The sequence below is a fragment of the Pleurodeles waltl genome, chromosome 2_2, assembly GCF_031143425.1.
Source record: "Pleurodeles waltl isolate 20211129_DDA chromosome 2_2, aPleWal1.hap1.20221129, whole genome shotgun sequence".
Classification (NCBI taxonomy): Eukaryota; Metazoa; Chordata; class Amphibia; order Caudata; family Salamandridae; genus Pleurodeles; species Pleurodeles waltl.
The window spans coordinates 749,583,167-749,603,791 of record NC_090439.1 but is presented as its reverse complement, the minus strand read 5'-3'; the positions used below and the strand labels follow the sequence as shown (position 1 = coordinate 749,603,791).

Sequence of the window (20,625 nt, the reverse complement as noted above, 5' to 3'; positions counted from 1 at the left end):
CCTGCTCCGAGTTAAAAGTGCCCCAAAAATGGTGCAAGGAGATCTCTAAGATTTTCTTGCGCCATTTTTCAACCCCTACCAAACGGGGGAATTCCCCACTTGCATACATTATGGGGTCGATTATGACTTCGGTGGACGGAAAAGGTCGTCCGCCGAAGTCCTGATGGTCAAGTTGCCGCCAGTGCGCAGCGGAGGCTGTGAACATCGCAACGGGGCTGGCCAGGGGGGCCCTGCACTGCCCAGGCACCCTGTCTCCACCAGCCTTTACGTGGCGATGCTACTGCCATGTAACCGCTGGCAAAGAGGAGGGTCATATTACCCAGGGTGGTGCTTGCAGAGCCACCCTGGTGGATTAGGACCGCCAGCACTTCCAGCCCCTCCTGTGTAGGTAAACTGGCGGTGCTGGCAGTCTGACCGTGGCACAACTGCCAAAGTCGTAATGTGGCTGTTGGACTGCCACGTTGGCGGCAGTCTGACCACCACTGCGCCCTCGTGGTCTAAAGACCTCCTGGGTCGTAATGACCCCCTATGCCAGGCATATTGTGGCACAAGGGTTTACAAAGTGGCACAATGCATGCATTGCGCCACTTTGTAAATATTGCGCTGGGAAAATGCCACTTTAGCCCTGCCTTGCCACAAATAAATGACGCTAAGGTGGTGCTAAGGTGGCGCTAGGGGCTCTTAAATCTGCCCCTTAGATTTTCTGAATAGCCAAAAGCAACAAAGGGGGTCATTCTGACCCCGGTGGCCCAGGGTCGGCGGGAGCACCGCCAACAAGCTGGCGGTGCCCCGCAGGGCATTCTGACCGCGGCGGTTTGGCCGCGGTCAGAAGAGGAAAACCGGCGGTCTCCCGCCGGTTTTCCGCTGCCCACATGAATCCTCTGCGCCGCCATGGGGATTCAGACACCCCATACCGCCATCCTGTTCCTGGCGGTTCGCCCGCTAGGAACAGGATGGCGGTATGGGGTGTCGTGGGGCCCCTGGGGGCCGCTGCAGTGCCCATGCCAATGGCATGGGCACTGCAGGGGCCCCCGTAAGAGGGCCCCACTTTGAATTCCAGTGTCTGCTCAGCAGACACTGGAATTCGCGACGGGTGCAACTGCACCCATCGCACCTTCCCACTCCGCCGGCTCCATTCGGCCACCCGCCAGAGTTAGAATGACCCCCAAAGTCACTCAAAAGTATCAGAGTAAATTTACACATGCAAATTACTCACAGGCATAAGTTACCTTTGTGAATAGCCCTGTACATTTTAATGCACAACACAAAATGCCTCTTGTGGTTTCATGAGTAACCAAAGTGTACCGGGGATGGAAACATTAAGTCAGGTTACATACCTCCTTTTAAGCGTCCACAAAATTCAAATTCATCATCATGTCCACTGCATAGAATGTAAGTGCGTTCTGATATTTTCATACTCTCATGCCAGGTGACCACGATTGCGTACAGCTTATTTACATCAAAACCTAGACAAAAGAGAAACATTTCACTCAGTATGCTATTTTTCCTCCACACTTAGGGCATACACTGTTTATAGCTGAGGATGCTTCCTTTCTTGAGATCCCTACAGCATGTACATTTTGATGGGTGGGAAGTTATTACCCAATCTACCATGCCAAGTGTCATTGTGAATCCTGTATCTGTATCTGAATCTACTCTATCAAACAAAGATCTCAAGATGTCATAGGTATGTTCTCACTAAAGTAATTTATTATTCTAACACGCTAAATCACTTCACTTCTGGATGTTTTTCTTTATTACTAGCATTTTCCTCAACGTATAATGTTCCTAGAAGACCAGTCAATAAATTATGACCCAACAGGTCGGAAGTATTAATTTTCAATGTTTGAAATAAAAATAGCACTAAAAAGTGTTACTTGCCAAGTGTGATCAACTAGACATGGTAGATCTCTCCCTATGTGTGAACTGAGACCAACCATGATGGAGCACGGTTCAGCTACAGGGGGTAGGTTCGACCCGGTCAGAGGATTTACCTTGGGATTTAGTCTCAAAAATAGAAGTCCAAAGTCTTCCACAGGGCAACACTCCACAACATCATATAGTCATTAGACACTGCACTGGTAATGCCACTGTTGTTTGGCAAGGAGGCTCAGTGCAGGAGAACTTTAAAGTTCCTGCCAATAGAAAGTCCCTCGCTGACTGGATACATTTGGTGCCTACACCCAGTAAGGATTTCTTTGTTTGCACTTTGTAACTTTTTGAGTTCTGATTCCTCCAGTAGGACTGCAGGTTGTAGGTGGAATTGTCTTCTTGAGGCCAGATACCATCTCTGTGAGGATTTACAATTACATAAAAGCTCACAGCAGGGAGAACCTGGTTCTTCAGCCCAGTGGTAATGGAACTTGGATGGGCCGACCTAGCATCCAGAGTCCCTATTCTCCAGAGGTCTTTGGAGTAAAAAAGTTTCTATATCGAGGTTTTCAGGCATGATAGGAGAAGTCCAGTCACACACAGAGAGGGTTTCAGGACCTCAGGAACAGCACTTATGGTCAGGACTTATTACAGCAGAGGTCACCATGAGGGTTCAAGTCAGATCCAGCTGGAGCTGGTCAGCTGAGAGTCTTCAGAAAAGAGATGTTTCTGCTTGATGTGTCCCTATGGTTCGAACAGGAGGTCACCCTTATAGGATTTTATCCTGGGTACAAGAAGGAGCACGCCGAGTTCTTTAGGGCTCCTCTGAGCTCTCAGATAGCAGGTTCAGTCCTCTTCTGATCTTCATCTGGTCCTATAGTGTTCTGAGGAGGGTACTGTGGATGCCCCATTTATGCCTGGCACCAGCTTATGGGTGTGGGTGCCTGCTTACTCCTCCCTAACCAATGGGGTGAAAGGTTCTAGAGGTTACCCTACACACTTTGCAGAATTATTTCATTTGTGTGCCCTACCGCAAACAATTCCACAATACCACTCTCTGCCTAAATCAAGATGATGAAACTTTCCTTCTCTAGTGCAGAGTGTGTGTGCCTACTTCAGAGACTGTGCTAGGTAAGTGAGTAACCCCTCCTCAGTGGTCACTGATTGGTGCCTGCCTGACTAGGGGGAGAACAAGCCTGTACAGATATCATCTAACATCTGCCTGTGACAGGGGAGGACCCTTTGAAGTAAATTAGGTTCCTGTGCACTGCCCAAATAGTCATTCTGTTGCATTCCTTCTGTGCTGCCCTTGAGCTTGAAAGGACTCAGCCTTGGGCTAGTGAGACACATTGCTCCTGCTGCAACATGAGCATCCGCAGATTCCTGGGGGTGCCAGTGGGCCGTTGTAATCTTTTCCAAACTTACTTGCTTGTGGCCGATCAGCGAATGCTGTACCTTTTTGCTGAGCCCTGGTCCATGGAGAAGATAGCAGTTCTCAAAGAGCCATGTTGCTGTCCACTCTCCTTGCCAGAATTTCTCTTTGAAGTCTCTGAGAATCATCTGTAGCTTCCCAATCAAAATGGCTGACACCATTTTCATTTACTAAGTTTTTCCTAAACCAACTTGAAAGATTCTCTTGATTCTATTTCCACTCCCTGTATCAGGCCAATATAAAGAAAATATTTTCTGTGACTGATTGTGTTGCAATACTTCTAGTGTTTAGTGTTGTGTTTCCTGTCTTCTGATCCTTGTTTTGAACCAAAGCTATCCAGTTCTGTTTCCTGTGTATCAGGCCTCTTCTTCTCTGGGTTCTCATTTTCCCTTCCAGCTTCTTTCCATTTTCTTCTATTGCTGTGCCTGAACATCTATTACTCCACCGCATTTCCTGTTTCCTGGTCATTTCCAAGTACGTGAAGTGCTACTGTGCCAGTCTCTGAGCCTCGTCATCCTCTTGGAGGTTTTTGCCTTTGAAGGCTCCTTCTGGAGGGCACTTTACTGCTAGGTGCTACTTAGTGACGACAGCAACATGGCTACCAAAAGCCCTTACCTCTGGCAGACTAAAAGTGCAAAGACATGGATGAGCAAACACAGATGCTGCTCAGAAGATACCACCAGATCTCATAGTTGTGACACATTCTGCCAGAGGAAAAAACACCTCCCTCAGATTGGCCTTTCCCTCTGCCTTGAGAGCAGTTTTCACACATCATTCAGGAAAGAGCACTAAGAGGGCTGCAGCTGGAGACTAATACAAATTAGCCTCCAAAGGCTTCAGGCAGGGAGAAGGTAACTTTGAAAATTGTTTTCCTTAACATTATTAAACATCTGGCTTCACCAGTGAATTTGGCTTTTAGTAGCTTTAAATAAAGTTCCTAAATGATATTTATAGCTGTTTTCAAGCCAAAGATATAATTATTACATTTTAATTGTCCACCTGTTTCTCTATGGAACAGCCAGCCCAGTCCTTCTACAGTGAAAATAGCTTTTGGGTATTAGTCTTTTTATGGCCATGTTTAACATTAACTTCCCACAGGTCTCACTTTCAAATACCATGCACCCTGCTTTATGGGCTATGAAATCTTCTAAAGAGTGCCTTATTCATATTTCAAAGAAAGGTTTAGAGCTGTCAAAAGAGGTTATTTTGATGTTGAATTGCAGTTTTAAATCTGCTGCAGTCAGATTCCAATGGTAGGTCTGAAATCATGTTTGCATTGCCACTGCTGTGGATGGATGGCACAGAAGGTGCAGTAGTCCAATAGTTGCATTTAAATTACAGACCCTAGGTACAACTTGTACCATATACTGGGAACTTTCAGATAAGATAAACATACTAATTAGAATTATGTCAATTCAGCCATGTTAAAATGGGGACCACAACCACTTTACTACTGTTTAGCAGGGGTAAAGTGCACAGAGTTCTACAGCCAGGAAACACTGGTAGGACAACATTCTAGGGGTACACCATGCAAAGGATAGTCATTTCCCACAATAAGTACAAGATAAAAGGTTATGAGCAATGAATAGAGAAAACAAGATGTGCCAAAAGACAAAATATCGATTTGTAAAATTCTTTATCTACACTTTCCTGAAACTTCTCCATAATAAGTAGCTGGGTCCTGAAAGTATGTACAAGCATACAAAGACAGAAGGGAATTATCTAATGTTCAATATAAATAACACATTTAATGAAAATAAAACATGTTAGCCAAAAACATATTTCCTAACTGCCTTGCATGAACTCTGCCCTATCATTTCATCAAATTGCAGATGGCTTCTTTGACCACTGTTGTTTTGGAGAACATGGTAGGAAGCTGAACCATGTTGGAGGATCACAGAGGAGATACCTTGTTCAGAGTGATCCAGTGGCTCATGTGGCAAAGATTGCTTTCATTGGCGTACAGAAAGACCTTAATTGTTATGAATGAGGGTCATTTGTGGTATGAAATAAGGGGAATGCACAGGCGGAATTGTGGGGATTAAAGTCAAATGATATCAAACAACATTACCTTTCAAATGGATGGTGAATGCAAGCTTTAAATTTTCAGAAATCAGAAGCCTCCCATTTCATTATATGTCCAGTCCGATGTTGTGCCTGTCCAAACTGTAGTGTTTTGCATGTTTTAGGACGGAACTTTTCTGTCTCCCAATGGACTCCATACCAGTGTGACATAATCACTAGAATTGAATGCAATGAAAGCTAGGTTTGGAATGATGGAGTTGAAGGTATACAGAGAGGAATAACGATGTATCATTTATAGCTCAATGTGTGATGTAGTCATTGGTGTTTACCCAATCTGGGGAGGACACAAATGGTGATGCGATAGGGAATAAGTAACCCAAAGAAGAAAGTGCTCTCCTGGAGAGTTTGATGTGGTCCTAGGAAACCGCTTGGGCATGACATGTTGCCTTTGTCGAAGTGCAGTGTCGATGGTTGGTGTGTATGGAGTCAAAGCGCAACTCCAGACAGTGTGAAGTGTTTGAAAGGAAAAAAAATCACTAAGAGTTTTACTCATTGCTGGTCAAGAAGCTACAACCGAGATCATACAAAAAGGCACTGTGTTGTCATGCTAAATAAAGTTATAGTTTGTAGGAGCGTTAACGCTGAAGGCGGATATAACCAACTTTACAAAGTGTAGTCAAGGGCAATTCTAACTTACCATATACCATTGCGAAGAACTACACTGGCTGACAGAACAAGTAAAAAGGAAGCATACTGTTATTACACTTACCACAGTCTTGATAAGTGGAATGTTACCTGAGTACTGGGCAGGGAGACCCAAGAAGAAGGACTATGGTTGTGCTTACTGAGCTGTCCAATACCTGAAGCAGCACACCAACAATGCTGCCAGGTGGTGGCTCAGCACAACTCCAGAGGTCTCCACAATAGACAAGGCTTCCATCGAGACCAAGAAGAAGGTCAAAACTTCAAAGACTGTCCTGGATGAACTGGAGGCTGAACCATTGTCAGCCTCAGTGATGATGCATATTCCCAGGAACAGCAGGCAATATCTGACAGAGCTCCACCCTCAATATCAGCCACTCCCATGAACATTTAAAATGCTGCTGCCTTCTGAAACCAACACCACCTCTCGATACTGCCAAAAAGCGGAGATATTGGTAAAAGATAGAGGTGGTCATTACAACCTTGGTGGTCTTTTAACAAGTAGTGGCGGTTTGCCGCTCGACCTATTATGACTGTTGGCTGCTCTCCGTCCTTTTTACGATGGAGAGCCGCCAACGGCCATACTGGCGGGCGGCGGGGAAGTGGAGGTTGCTCCACCTCCACCGCCACGCCAACAGAACACCGCCCAGCGAATCACGTCCTGTGATTAGGCGCAGCGGTGTTCGGTTGGCGGTGTGGTGTCGGCGGAGCAGCCTCATGGCTCCCGTCCCCTCCCGGAGGATCGACGGACAAGGTAAGTCGATCGTCCGTTAGGGGAGGCGGGTTGGGGGGTGTTGCGTGTTGTGTGGGTGCATGGGTGTGTGCGTCTGTGTATGTAGAGTTGGGGTTGTGAGTGTGTGTATGCTTGCGGGTGTGTTGTGTGTGTTGGGAATGAGTGTGTGTATGTCTGTATGTATGTCTGTATGGATGTGTGTGTGTATGTCTGTATATGGGTGTGCATGTCTGACTGAGTGTGTGGATGTAGACATGTATGTTGGTGTGTGTGCGTGTATGTGTGTTGGTTGTGCCTGCTTGCGTGTCGTGTGTGTGTGGGTTATGTGATGTTGGGGGTCGGGTGGGGAGGGGGCCCTTCCCCCTTTGAGGGGTGGCAGGGGTGGTGGGGGGTGTAGGGGAGGGAGTCAGGGTGGGGGTGAGGGGTGGGGGAGACCCCCATCAGTGCCAGGGAAGAATTCCCTGGCACTGATAGGGTTTACCGCCATGGATTTCATGGCGGTTCCTACCGCTGGAAATCCACGGCGGTAAGCCGGGTCAAAATACCAGCAGCGGTATTGTGACGGCCGCCGGGCTGGAGACCCAGGTCTCCAGCTCAGCGGTCGTCTCCGCCCTGGCGGGCGGAACGGTGAAGCGGCAGATGACCATGGCGGTAACCGCCATGGTCATAATACTCAAAAAAAGACCGCCAACCTGTTGGCGGTCTTACCGCCACTTTAACACCGTCCGCCAGGGTTGTAATGACCCCCAGAATGCTTGAATAGAGGCATTTGACAATTTCACTGATGCCCTTGAACAAAAAATCTCAAAAATCTTGCTGGTGATGGTGTGATAGAAGTCATAAAAAAACGCTGAGTACTGACGAAGAAGTCATTACTTTAAAACTGCATATTAATGAGGATATCCATCCTGTTGCTTAGACACACAGGGAAAATATTTTCCATTTACATGAAACTGTTGAAAAAGAACATGAATTGTTACGTAAGCATGATATTATTGAGCAATCCACTGGTCCAACACCATGGGTTTCTCCTATCAGAGTAGTCCCTAAAAAGGACAGTGAAGTAGATGTGTGCATATGCGTTTACATGCATCAGGCAAACAAAGCTTTTGAATGAGAAGGACATCCAGGACCACACATTGCTGATATGATCACGCAATTGAGTGGTGCCATGGTCTTTTCTCAACTTGATTTAAATAAATATTATCATCAATTGGAACCTTGAAGAAAGATTCAGGTACAATACAATCTTTTGTACATATATTACTTTATTTAGATACAAGAGCGAATGGGGCATATTTATACTTTTTGGTGCAAAACTGCACTAACGCAGTTTTGCATCAAACTTTTTGCACCGGCTTGCACCATTCTTGAGCGCCAGCTGGGCACCATATTTATGGAATGGTGCAAGCCAGAGCAAAGGGTAGGCTAGTGCAAAAAAAATTACGTTAGCCGGGTGGGGGTGGGGGTGGCGGTATGGGAGAAGGGGGTTTTGCACCCAAAAATGACGTTAGACAGGTTAGAGTAAAAAAAAATTACTCTAACCAGCCTAGCATCATTTGCTGATGCAAAACCATCCATACCACATGACTCCTGTCTTAGAAAAGACAGGAGTCATGCCCACCACCCCAATGGCCAGCACAGGGGACCAGGGTCCCCTGGGTATGCCCACTGCACCCAGTGCCATGTAGGGGGGCCCATTACAGGGCCCCTAATGGCACTTAAAAAAAAAAAAAAACTTACTTGTACTTACCTATACTTACCTGGGATGGGGTTCCCCATCCTCCGCTGTCCCTCTGGTGTGGGTAGGGGTGTCTCTGGGGCCTGGGGATGGCACCTGTGGGGTTACTCCATGGTGTTCCACCATGGAAATAGGCCCACAGGTCCCTTAAAGCCTGCCCTGACCCAGGTGCTGAATAATGGTGCAAAGCAAGCTTTGCACCATTATTTGACCCCTCCTCCCCTATGTGTGATTTTAGCACAGGGAAATAAATATGGCGCTAAGCCCATAGAGTCATTTTTTGCATGGGAACACCTACCTTGTATCTCATTGATGCAAGGTAGGTTTCCACGTCCAAAAAATGACTTTAATTCCATAACTGTGGCGCTAGATGGGTCTAGCACCAAAGTATAAATATGGAGTTAGTTTTGCACCTCTGATTCCAGAGGGTCTGCAAAAGAAAGTGATTGAAGTGACTCACAACAGGACATTGTGGTATCGTTGCACAAAGAGAGCTCTCCAAGACTGAATTTGGTTTCCATACTTAGATTAAGAGGAACTCAAGGCATGTCACATAGGCAATTGCCTGTCATACAATGTTACTTAACATGAACATGTCAGAACTCCCTAGACATGCATGGAAGAGAATAGCCATTGATTTCTTTGGTCTACTTGATAATGGACATCATCTAATGGTGATTGTTTGAATACTCTCATTTTCCTTTGGTTGAAGATCTCTCATCCAGGACTCACAAACAAGTATTGAAAAACTTGGTGGCATCTTTGCGACATGGGGCATACCAGCCATGGTAAAGTCTGACTATTGCCCACCCTTCAACAGTAAATAATTTAAAGGCTTTCTGGAGGATCTAAACATAAAGCATCTCAACATCACAGCTTTATGGCCTAAGGCCAATGGACTTGTTCAGCGGTTTATGAGTAGACTAAAGAAAGCAGTACAGTGTGCACCTCTTGAGAAGCTCAATTTGAAAACAATATTGAATTCTATTCTACAAGCTTACTGTTCAACACCCGCTAGACCACATGTGAAAGTACTATGACTTTGCTATTCAAGACAGCAATGAAAACCAGGTTACCTCAATGGACCACAAAGAGAGATAAAAGTGAAAACATGATTCATACAATGGATTTAATTAACAAGCAGAAAATAAGAGCTTGTGCAGCCAAGAAGCAACATACAAAATACATCTCGTTTAGAAAGGAGATTTGGGGATCGCCCGACAAATGTGCAAAAGAAAATCTGATGTTCCTTATTATGTTGAGCCTTTCCAAGTTGTCTCTACCAAGAGGCACATGGTGACTGCCCATCACCCTAGAAAGTCTAGTACCAGAGACTATTCTCACTTTAGGCCTATGTTTCACAGGTCTTCAACTGGAAATGGTGAAAGAAAGACTGAGGGGCTGATTATGACTTTGAGGAGGAGACATCCTTTCCATTTTGAATCTAAGGGAATGTAAATGGATCTGAGAGAGCGTAGCTTATATAATTAACTTTAACATGAAATGTTTATGAACTAATGTGCAATAATGCCACATAGAAAATGTATTAATAATGTTTTGCTGAAAACGTGCACTTGAAATGTACCCACGGGGAGTGGCCACCAATGTATACGGGGACTAATGAAAATGACTAATGTTGATGAAATATTATATTAGAAAATAGTTTTACACTAATTATTAATGGTTATGTTATTAAAGTTTTGCTAATAAATCTTTTAGGCCTTAGTTAGCATGAGTCGAGGCCTAGTTGCCTGACTCTCATATTAAATGTGTTTTTCTAAACGTGCAGTGTGCTGACTTGCTGAAGGACATGAACTCTTGTTTTCTTCAAACTAGAAGCTGAATGTAACTATAGTTGATCCGTTCTCATGAAATTCACCGCACTGGTAGAAATGTATTAGCTGAATGCAACAGTGTAGATTAGTATTTTGTACAAGGTCATCTAAACCAGTACAGACAATGGAGCTACTGACTGAAGATGCGCAAAGAATAACAAAAGGATGAAATCATACTGGATATTCTACCTCTAAAGAAGTCAATCATAAGGACCAATAAAATACGTGAGAATTGTTGTGGGGTGACAAATTAAATGACATAATGCAAAGTTAATTGGCTAAAGATAGTGGGGTGCAACTTTTGTCCAATCAAATTTTAGGGGAATGTACAACGAAAATGGGATAAAACCCCTTGACACCAGGAAGTGAAAGAGAATGGAGAATAGGAGACTAGGAGAGACTAGGGGAGATGCTGATGCGATTTGCTATGATCCAGACACTTTGTCACTTTGACTAGTGACTTGCTAATTTAGAATAGAACCATCCTTATCTTTAGACTTCCCGTTTATACTTTACCTCCTTATGAGGGAAGTACCCCTTTGCCCTTCCTGCCTGAGCTTGGTTCCTGACTTATGGCGAATCAACTGATGTCCTGAAGACGAAGACCGAACCTGAGTGCTGACCCAAATTTGGAGGGTAACTATAATGACAATGAAATTGTGATTGCCTGTTTGCTTTTCCTTTCTAGGTACCAACTGCTTTTCATTTGACATAGCTAGATGTTTTCCAAATTAGTGTTACTAAATTGTTTTGCATGAAGCCCAACATGCCAATGCTAATTCGAGGGTAGTTAAGGGATTCACTGAACTGACGCAAATAGACAAATGACTGAATCTATGCTTTGTTGAATAAAGTGCTGATGATATTCTGCTAAGGACAGTCTATGTTTACGTCTTGTTATGTTCTGATGTTCATGATTCTTGCTTTGATGAAATCGTACCAGAGTTGCCATATTGTGACTATGTTAATGAGTTTCTTGGTTTTGAGACTAATCTACTTACTATTAGAATTGTAACCAATAGGGAATAAATATCACAAAAACTCATACTAAACTGGTGTGGTTATTCATGACTGAAAGGTCATGGTGGTGTCTTGAGTTTATTAAATGTCATTGACTAAAGTGAAATGCATTGTTGTGATAAATATTGATGACATTATTGATGTATTGATTGATATGTTGATTAGTTATCTCGTCCTAAGTTGTCTTTAATCAGGGTCAAAAGATTCATTGGCCTAAAACGAGTCCAAATGTGTGTAAATTAGTCATAAAGGGAAGCGTTAGCAGATCCATGTCCTTAATACAGTGAACCAGGGTCTTAATGAGTTTGAGAAAATAAACAAGACTTTTCAGCAATGGCTAGCCCAGTTGGATCATTGTGGAAGGGCTTTGTTCAGGTCTTATTAAAGAAATGTGAGTCATCTGTATGGTTTTTCATCTTTGACATGTATTATTGATTCTGTTGCAGTGACATTCTATGAATTAAATCATGGTTGGATAATTGTATTCATGTGGTTATATGTGTTGCATTTTTGTATTCATTGTGACTGTGTAGTTAATACTGAGGAATGTGGTGTTTTTTAAATGCTGTTATATGATGTTGATTTTTCTTAACATGACCTCCAGCATATGGAAAGTTCATAAATGATTATGCCACATGTACCGTGCATACTGCACATTTTGATGGTTAGCCCGTAAAATGCATGTATGAATGTTGACAACAGATCCCCTAAAGGGATGCAACATTTGATCGACCACGAGGCACTTTATAATTATCTTCCTTTGAGGAATACTTTTCCTTTCGATCCCTTTAAGGGATGCGATACCCTGTCATTTACAAGTAAATGCTATGTGACACATTGATCCGATCATCAACCATAACTTATTAGGAAATACATTGTAATTTTTTTCTAAAAGAACATTCTGTTGCGATTTCGTTAAACAACGCAATACCGTATTATTCATAAACACATGCTATATGATACACTGTATTTATAATAAGACAATGTTGCAGCTGGGACTTAAATGGGATTTTCCTTGCGCTCTCTTTAAGGGATGCTTCATGAATACGCATAGAGTTACGTTGCAAGTAGCGAGGATAGGCGGTTTTGACAGGAGTCTGCCGTCAACATAACTAGAGGCAGGGAGGGGCATGCTCACGTAGCGGCTAGTTCATTAGTAGAATTTAAAGATTTAAAGACAACAAGTTTTCCCCCTCTATGCTGCAATTGTTTGTTGCTGTGGGAGGACTCGGACTGTGAGGCTGTTTATTTGTCAAAACAGACGAGTTGCCCAGCTGTGTTTCATTGATTTGCTGCCATGGAAGGAATCTGGAATTATTTGATGAGTTTATAAACAACACCATTGTTTTTAAGTGAAAAAGCACACACATATCGAGTAATGAATGCACACTTTTTTGACATATAGAAATCACTGGGAATTGTGAGGAGAGCATAACCTTTGCTTGAATGAAAACAGAATAAATAAAAAAAGCAATTGATGGGTGAGCAGAATTCTCATTTGCCTCAGTTTTGGGTTAAAGTCAAAACGCATAATAGGATACAATACTTAAATTTAGTTTGTATTCATAGGTATGGACACTCATTGATCCACTGTGTGGACTCCATCTCGGATAGCAGGAGTTTTGGTCCCCAATGCTTTTGTAGTCATTTCACATATAGGTGAGTTGCCTAGTGCATCCTCCTTATTTTTAATACACAATTTGTAGACAATGCACAATTTATATGTGAGCCACTGTCTTCTACTTCGTAGGCTGTTCTTGACTCTGTGATGCTGAGGAAGACCCACTGTGACATATAACTAGTTGCACATTTATTCTGGATCGAAACGTCAACAGCAATTTAATGGTCCCGTAGTCTCTGTCAAACATCTCTAAGAAGTACTAATGACCATATTGGGTGTTAGTTGAACCACTAATAGAGGAGAGAATGGAGGAGTTCTTATGTCTAACTTTTACGTGTTATGTGAATTTGTTTTGATGTAATTCGGAGTATCAAATTCAATGTTTTGTACGTGTTTTTGAATGTAAATAACAGCCTTATGTCAGCAATTCTGTATCATTTGGATATATGATTTTGAATCTACCGAATGAATTGTATACATGTTTTTGAATGTATATTACAGCCTCACATCAGTAATTTTGAATCATTTAGCTATATGAATTTGAATGTGCTAAATGAATATAAGTATTTTTTGTGTGTTGTCTACCCCTTTAAATATATATGGGGAATGCTACCTAAGGGGCGACATTGGCTTGCATTCCTATAGATTGATATAGTCCAATCACGTATATGAAGTATTGTTTGGTCATATATAGGTGTGATATTAACATCCCATACTTGACGCAAAGTAATTGCGATACCCAATAAACCACATTATAGCTTATGATATTGAATATCCAGGTTCTGAGAGACATAGGGAATCCCCATTATTGTGCAGGCTTATAGGTGCAGATACATGCCTGCGAGGGTCCTTTATCTTCATTTGCTGAACTCAGTAAGTGAGAGATGTCAGACAGAGAAACCTTGTCTTATAGAGAAAAGTATATTAACAGGCTTATACAAGACCAGGGTGATAGTGGAATCTTAGAAACCAATTTAGTTCCCCTGGATATTACTTTAAATGAGGAATTGATGGAATTAGAAAAAAAAGTTTAAAAGGACCAAATTACATGGGGCAGCTCCTCTGTTAAGACAGAGGAGCATCGCACCCCCACCCCCGCCAGCAGTAGCAGCTGCAAAACCTTTACCAGGAAACATTAATCAACTGAGTTTATTATCGTTTTCTGGTAAAGGGGTGGGACCATGGGGTGATGAACAGTGAGGGGGGAACACACATGCGCAGTAGGGTCTCTCCAGCCCAGCAGCAGCACAGTTGCCGGGCTAGAGAGAGCCTACACAGGCTTCCAGTCTGCCTGGGAGCTCCCTGTCTGGGCGCTCCCAGGCAATCCTGATGCTGCTCTGAGCAGCATCAGGAATGGCCGCAGGGCAGGCTGGGAGTGTGCCTGCCTGCAGCGATGGAGGAGAAGAGGAGACGAGTGGCGAGGTAAGGTAAGTTTTTTTTAAATTAATATTTACTCCCCCTCCCCGAAACCCCACCTCGCTGCCTGCCCCCACTCCCCCCCACAAGCAGCTACTGCAAATTACATGGACATCACCTAATAAAATATTTACAATCCAATATTATTCTGAAAGGTCAGCAAGTAAGAAACGAACCAGTGATTTTCTGTTGATATTCCCAAATTTCGTAGGGCTTCAGCTTTGTGGCTCACAACTGCTCCTTGCACTGGATGGTACTAGGGGTAGAGGCGGCCCTTGAGTATGGTAAACAATTGACAAAAGAGGCAAGTGATCTTGTAAAGGAAATCTGAGAGGATAGAGCGTTCAACTATGCAAGGAAGGCCTTTGAACAGGTAGAAAGACAGATTTGGAGTTTAATACCATTACACAATCCAGGAAATTGGATATGAAATTGACTTACCTGTACTTTGCGGAAGCCATGTGAACTCACAATGGAGATTAAGAAATTCAATCAAGATAATCAGAGATGTGTGCAGAAAAAACATACAAATTGTAACAGCTCAGAGGTAGTTTATGCCATAAAATGTCCCTGTGATAAACTTTACGTGGGTCAAACAAGACAAAAGGTGATGACTAGAATCCTCCAACATTGTAGTCGATCACAGGTGGTACTCAGGGGGGGCCATATAGTTGAAAACTTCCAAGTAAGAGGACAGCAGGCAGAAAGTCTAAGGTGGTGGGTGCTAAAGAAAGTAACCCGCAATCCGAGAGGAGGAGACATCATTTCCATTTTTACTCTAAGGGAATGTAAATGGATCCATATCCTTAATACAGTGAACCAGAGCCTTAATGATTTTGAAGAAATAAGTAGAGAGACAGGACTATTCAGCAATGGCTAGCCCAGCTGGATCATTTTGGAAGAGCTTTGTTCTGGTCTTTTTACAAAATGTGGGTCATCTGTATGGTTTTTCATCTTTGGCACGTATTATTGGTTCTGTTGCAGTGACATTCTATGATTTAAATCAAGCAATTCATGGTTGGATAAGTTTCTCCATGTGGTTACATGCGCTACATTTTTGTATTCAATATGGATATATGGATAATGCTGTAGAATGTGGTTGTTCTTAAATGCTGTTATATGATGTTGATTTTTCTTATTTTTCTTATCATGAACTCCTGCAAATGGAAAGTTTTGAAATGGTTACGGCACGTGTACCGTGTATACTGCACATTTTGATGGTTACCCCATAACGTTCATGTATGAACCTTGACAACAGATCCCTTAAGGGAATGCGACATTCAACATTCGATCGGCCACGAGACACATTATAATTATTTTTCTTTAAGGAACACATTTCTCTGCGATCCCTTTAATGGATGTGATTTCCTGTCATTTGCAAGTCCATACTATGTGACACATTGATCCGATCATCAACAAAGACTTATTACATTGACATTATTTTCTAAAAGAACTTTCCATTGCGATCTTGTTAAAGGACGCAATCTCATAATCAACAAGGACTTCTCATAATAGAGTAAAACATTGTCATTACTTTTGAAAAGATTTTTGTGCTGCAATTTCACTAAAGGACGCAATACCGTATTAATCATAAACTCATGCTATGTGATACATTGTAACTATAATAAGACAATATTGCAGCTGAATCTTAAAAGGGATTTTCCATGCGAATTAAATACATTTTCTTTTTTTTCTAAAAATAATTTTACATTGCCATCTTGTTAAAGGACGTGATAACGTGTTATTCACAGACAAATGCTATGTGATACATTGTTACTATTGTAAGAAGATGTTGCAGCTGAATCTTATAAGGAATTTTCCTTACAATCCCTTTAAGGGTTGCTTCATAAATACGTATAGAAATACCTTGCAAGCAGCAAGGATAGGTGGTTTGACAGGAGTCTGCCCTCAATGTAACTAGAGGCAGGGACGGGCACGCTCATGTAGCGGCCAGTTAATTTTTTAATTTAAGGACAACAAGTTTTCCCCAGCCACATTGCAATTGTTTGTTGCCGTAGGAGGACATATTTAAATTTAGAAAATAAGGTCTAGATAAAGAAAAGAAAATGTATTAGGTAGTTATATGTACTTAAATTTAATATCACTTAAAATGGATATTATAAGTGTGGACACTAAAATTATAATATTAACACAATGTAGGAATTAATGAACCCTAGAATCATCAAATATTAAGATATATAGGTTGTAGTATGTATTTAAGTCTTAGTAATTTTTATTTATTGTACTCGTGATGGAACTAATATGTATATTTTGTAACTATCCATATCGTTATGTTGTCTTGTTTAGGTGGTTTCACGAACGGTATCAAGGATGTGGCAAAATAATGTAAAAATTAAGTATCACTATGTGAGAGATGAAATATTGCATTACAGATTGTGGAGACTGGCAGATTTATAAATTTTAAGAAAGCAAAAGAAATAAGTTGATGCAAAGAACTGATCATGTGAAATATAAGGGGAACCCAATATGGCGACCACGAGGTCGATAAAGGCATAAATGCTGAAACACGTTCCTTTGCGTGTCAATAAATTATATTTTAGCAAATGTGGAGTGCCAAATCCTTTTTAAAGAAGAAAAGGCGAGTGTGATTATTTGATGAGGTGGTGCGCATCTGATACCAGCACCACCGGCGATTAGGAGCGGAAGAGTTACGCCGTGCCAAGTGATTATAAATAAATATCTATCTGCTGCTGGCTTTGCTTTTTCTTCCCGTTTATATAACCTGTTGGGAGTGCGCTTTCACATGAGGACAACTTCGTTTTTGATCATTAACCGGCCTGTCCAGCCGGGAAGGCAGCACCACTGCACATCGAAGCAGGTCTGTGTGACTAAAAATGGATTGTCACATTAGAGCCATCAGGTTGGGTTATTCCCAGCAAATCTGACAATTTTACTTTGGATTCGCCTACAAAGGTTTTGCACTTTGGTTCATTATTTCGTTTGGCTCCAGCAACCCACTTGGGGCAAAATTAAAAAATTGCAGGACCACCACAACCAGCATGCACTGCTCACTTGAGAGGCCCACTCGGGCGGACTAGTATTTAAAGAGACTAATCAGGTGCCTGTAATTAGACAAGCTGAAGCCATGCCGGTCTTTTTAGTAAGAAAGAAATGCCTGGAACTCCTCCAGCACTGGCTGCACCTACAAGGGTGAAACACTTTTATATTTTTCTCCGCTGAAGAAAGGATTGACCTTGAAACACGTGTCCAGAGATGATTTTATAACTTAAGGCCTGGAATAATGAAACTGCTTAAAGAATTCACTGTGAGTTGCTGGCTTTGCTTTTTCTTCCCGTTTATATAACCTGTTGGGAGTGCGCTTTCACATGAGGACAACTTCGTTTTTGATAATTAACCGGCCTGTCCAGCCGGGAAGGCAGCACCACTGCACATCGAAGCAGGTCTGTGTGACTAAAAATGGATTGTCACATAAGAGCCATCAGGTTGGGTTATTCACAGCAAATCTGACAATTTTACTTTGGATTCACCTACAAAGGTTTTGCACTTTGGTTCATTATTTCGTTTGGCTCCAGCAACCCACTTGGGGCAAAATGAAAAAATTGCAGGACCACCACAACCAGCAGGCACTGCTCACTTGAGAGGCCCCCTGGGGCGGACTAGTATTTAAAGAGACTAATCAGGTGCCTGTAATTAGACAAGCTGAAGCCATGCCGGTCTTTTTAGTAAGAAAGAAATGCCTGGAACACCTCCAGCACTGGCTGCACCTACAAGGGTGAAACACTTTTATATTTTTCTCTGCTGAAGAAAGGATTGACCTTGAAACACGTGTCCAGAGATGATCTTATAACTTAAGGCCTGGAATAATGAAACTGCTTAAAGAATTCACTGTGAGTTGCTGGCTTTGCTTTTTCTTCCCGTTTATATAACCTGTTGGGAGTGCGCTTTCACATGAGGACAACTTAGTTTTTGATATATATATATATATATATATATATATGTATATATATACACATTAGTTTGTATTTTTTCATTTAACAGAGGAGGAGATGTAGGGGGTCATTACGAGTCTGGCAGCCACTAAACCGCAAGACTCGCGGTCCAAGCGCCACATTACAAACCTGGCGATCAGGAGGTGATCCCAGCGGTCTGGAGGTGGTGGCGGTCCTAATCCACCAGGGCAGTGCTGCAAGCAGCGCTGCCATGGGGATTGTGACCCCCTTCTCCACCAGGGGTTTCATGATGGTAGCACCACTATGAAAATGCTGGAGGGGAACGGTTGCAGGGGGCCCCAGGGGGGACCCCATACTGCCCATGCACTGGGCATGGGTATTGGCGGCCCATCCCCAGCCAGCACCCATGCACATTTTGACGGTGTTGGTGCACCCTGCAGGCTACAACATTGCCGCCAGATCGATTACGAGCCGGAGACAATGCTGTAGCTTATTTTCCTGAGTTTCCGCCCTCTGACTTAGCAAGAAACTCTTATTAACTCTGGCAGGGAGGTAGCCACGAAGCCAGTGGCCACCCTGTCAGGAGTTTGGCGGACAGATTTTTCCACCCGCCAACTCCAAATCAGGCCCGTAGTGTCTTCCGTGTTTTTGGATGGAACCTTTCTGTCTCCCAACGAACTTAATATCAGTGTCATGTATTCACTACAATAGAATGTAATGGAAGCTCAGTATGGAGTGTTGATTTCACAGGCACACGCAGAGGAATAAAGATGTGTGATTTACAGCTCAGTGTGTGGATCAGTCATTGATGGGCACCCGGGCTGGGGAGGACACTGCACCCAGATTGGCAGGAAAATTAGTTATCTTTTCCGGCCTCGGGTAGAAATTTGCAAACCCTGTCTCGTTCAATGCCTAATTTACTGATGTGGCCACACTTCCTCCCCTGGAAAGGCAACAATATAAATATAAATTAAATAGCTCTACTGCCCATCCACATGCCATTCATCAGATTGAGAGCGTTTGTAGCAACACCACTTTGTGAAAGAACACTGCATCACGATGAATTAATAGTCGACCTTCACACTCAAATGGCAGCTTCTGTCCAAAGACTCACTGGTTGTACCTTTGCACTGAATCCTGTTCAGCACTCTGATGCCTTTTGGCTAGATCTGCACTATGCAAATACCACATAAATAGACTTCAAGAAAAGTGTCATTGCGTAAGACATATTGATATGGGGTGACCTTTCATTGAGGTGGGACATCAGCTGTATTGTGTATTCCTGATCTCTACCTCTTATGGAGATTGCTGTTCTCTATAGGAATGACAGGGAGGTGGGACTTCTAGGGTAGAAAGTATTAGGTCAGCTACCTGATATTTGCCTGTAGTTGCTATAGCTGCAAAGCACTGTTTGTAAATATCCCAGAGGGTCAACTGTAGAGTGCTGTAATATGCAGAGGTTTTTCAAGAAGAAATATGTAAAATTATTTATTATATACCGACAAACCACAGACTACTGCCTACTCTTAAAAACCTCAAAGTTTCATTTTTCTTTTTAAACAGATCCTGTTTTCCTTTAGGGAAAACAAGCTTCAGTAATAAAAAAAAAGATTGCTTTTTTTAAAAGCGATCACAGAAATGGTGGTCTGTTGACCACATCAGGTCACCATCCTTGTGATGGCTGCACTTCCTAATGGGTCACAAACTGCAACCTACCTTTATAATACTCATGAGGTAGGCCTATTTGCGACCTAATAGGAATCACAACTGAAATTCAAGAGTTTCATACATTAGAAATTGCTATTTCTAATTTTCGTACATGTAGTTATCCTTAAACAAACAAATCATGCCATCTTCAGGGAACATCTTCAAACTCAGCTATTTTAGATTGTCATCTGTTTATTTCTTCTAGTGTATTCTTCAACACCCGACTAGGATAACAATGGTGCTCTAAACATATTTCATTTATTCAAATTCTTGAATTCTGCATTGTAATTATCAAGACGGCAGAGCATTGATAGTTGAAGAAAATATCAGAAAAAATATATTGGGATACAAAAATATTGTGTCAAGAATATCGGGATATCAATATAACCTCAACTAGAATATTGATGGTAAACATATCATTTTTAGTACTGTTTTTAATATATTTGTGCTAGATATTGATGTAGAAAATATTGTTGTGTGTAATATAATTTGCAAGTGCTAATAAGAATGATTTATTGTAGTGTGTTTGATGTATATGTTTATTATTTTTTTTAATTTGTGTTTTTAGTAATATACATTTTTCATCATG

At 42.3% G+C, this 20,625-nt stretch overlaps 1 protein-coding gene across 1 annotated transcript in view; it reads right to left on the bottom strand.

Moving 5' to 3' along the window:
- The window catches only part of LY96 (lymphocyte antigen 96), a 334,361-nt gene that overhangs the window by 31,036 nt on the left and 282,700 nt on the right, over positions 1–20,625 (bottom strand). Inside the window, exon 3 of the mRNA XM_069218918.1 lies at positions 1,338–1,466. Coding sequence (XP_069075019.1) covers positions 1,338–1,466 — 129 coding nt within the window. The remainder of the gene's footprint in view (positions 1–1,337; positions 1,467–20,625) is intronic.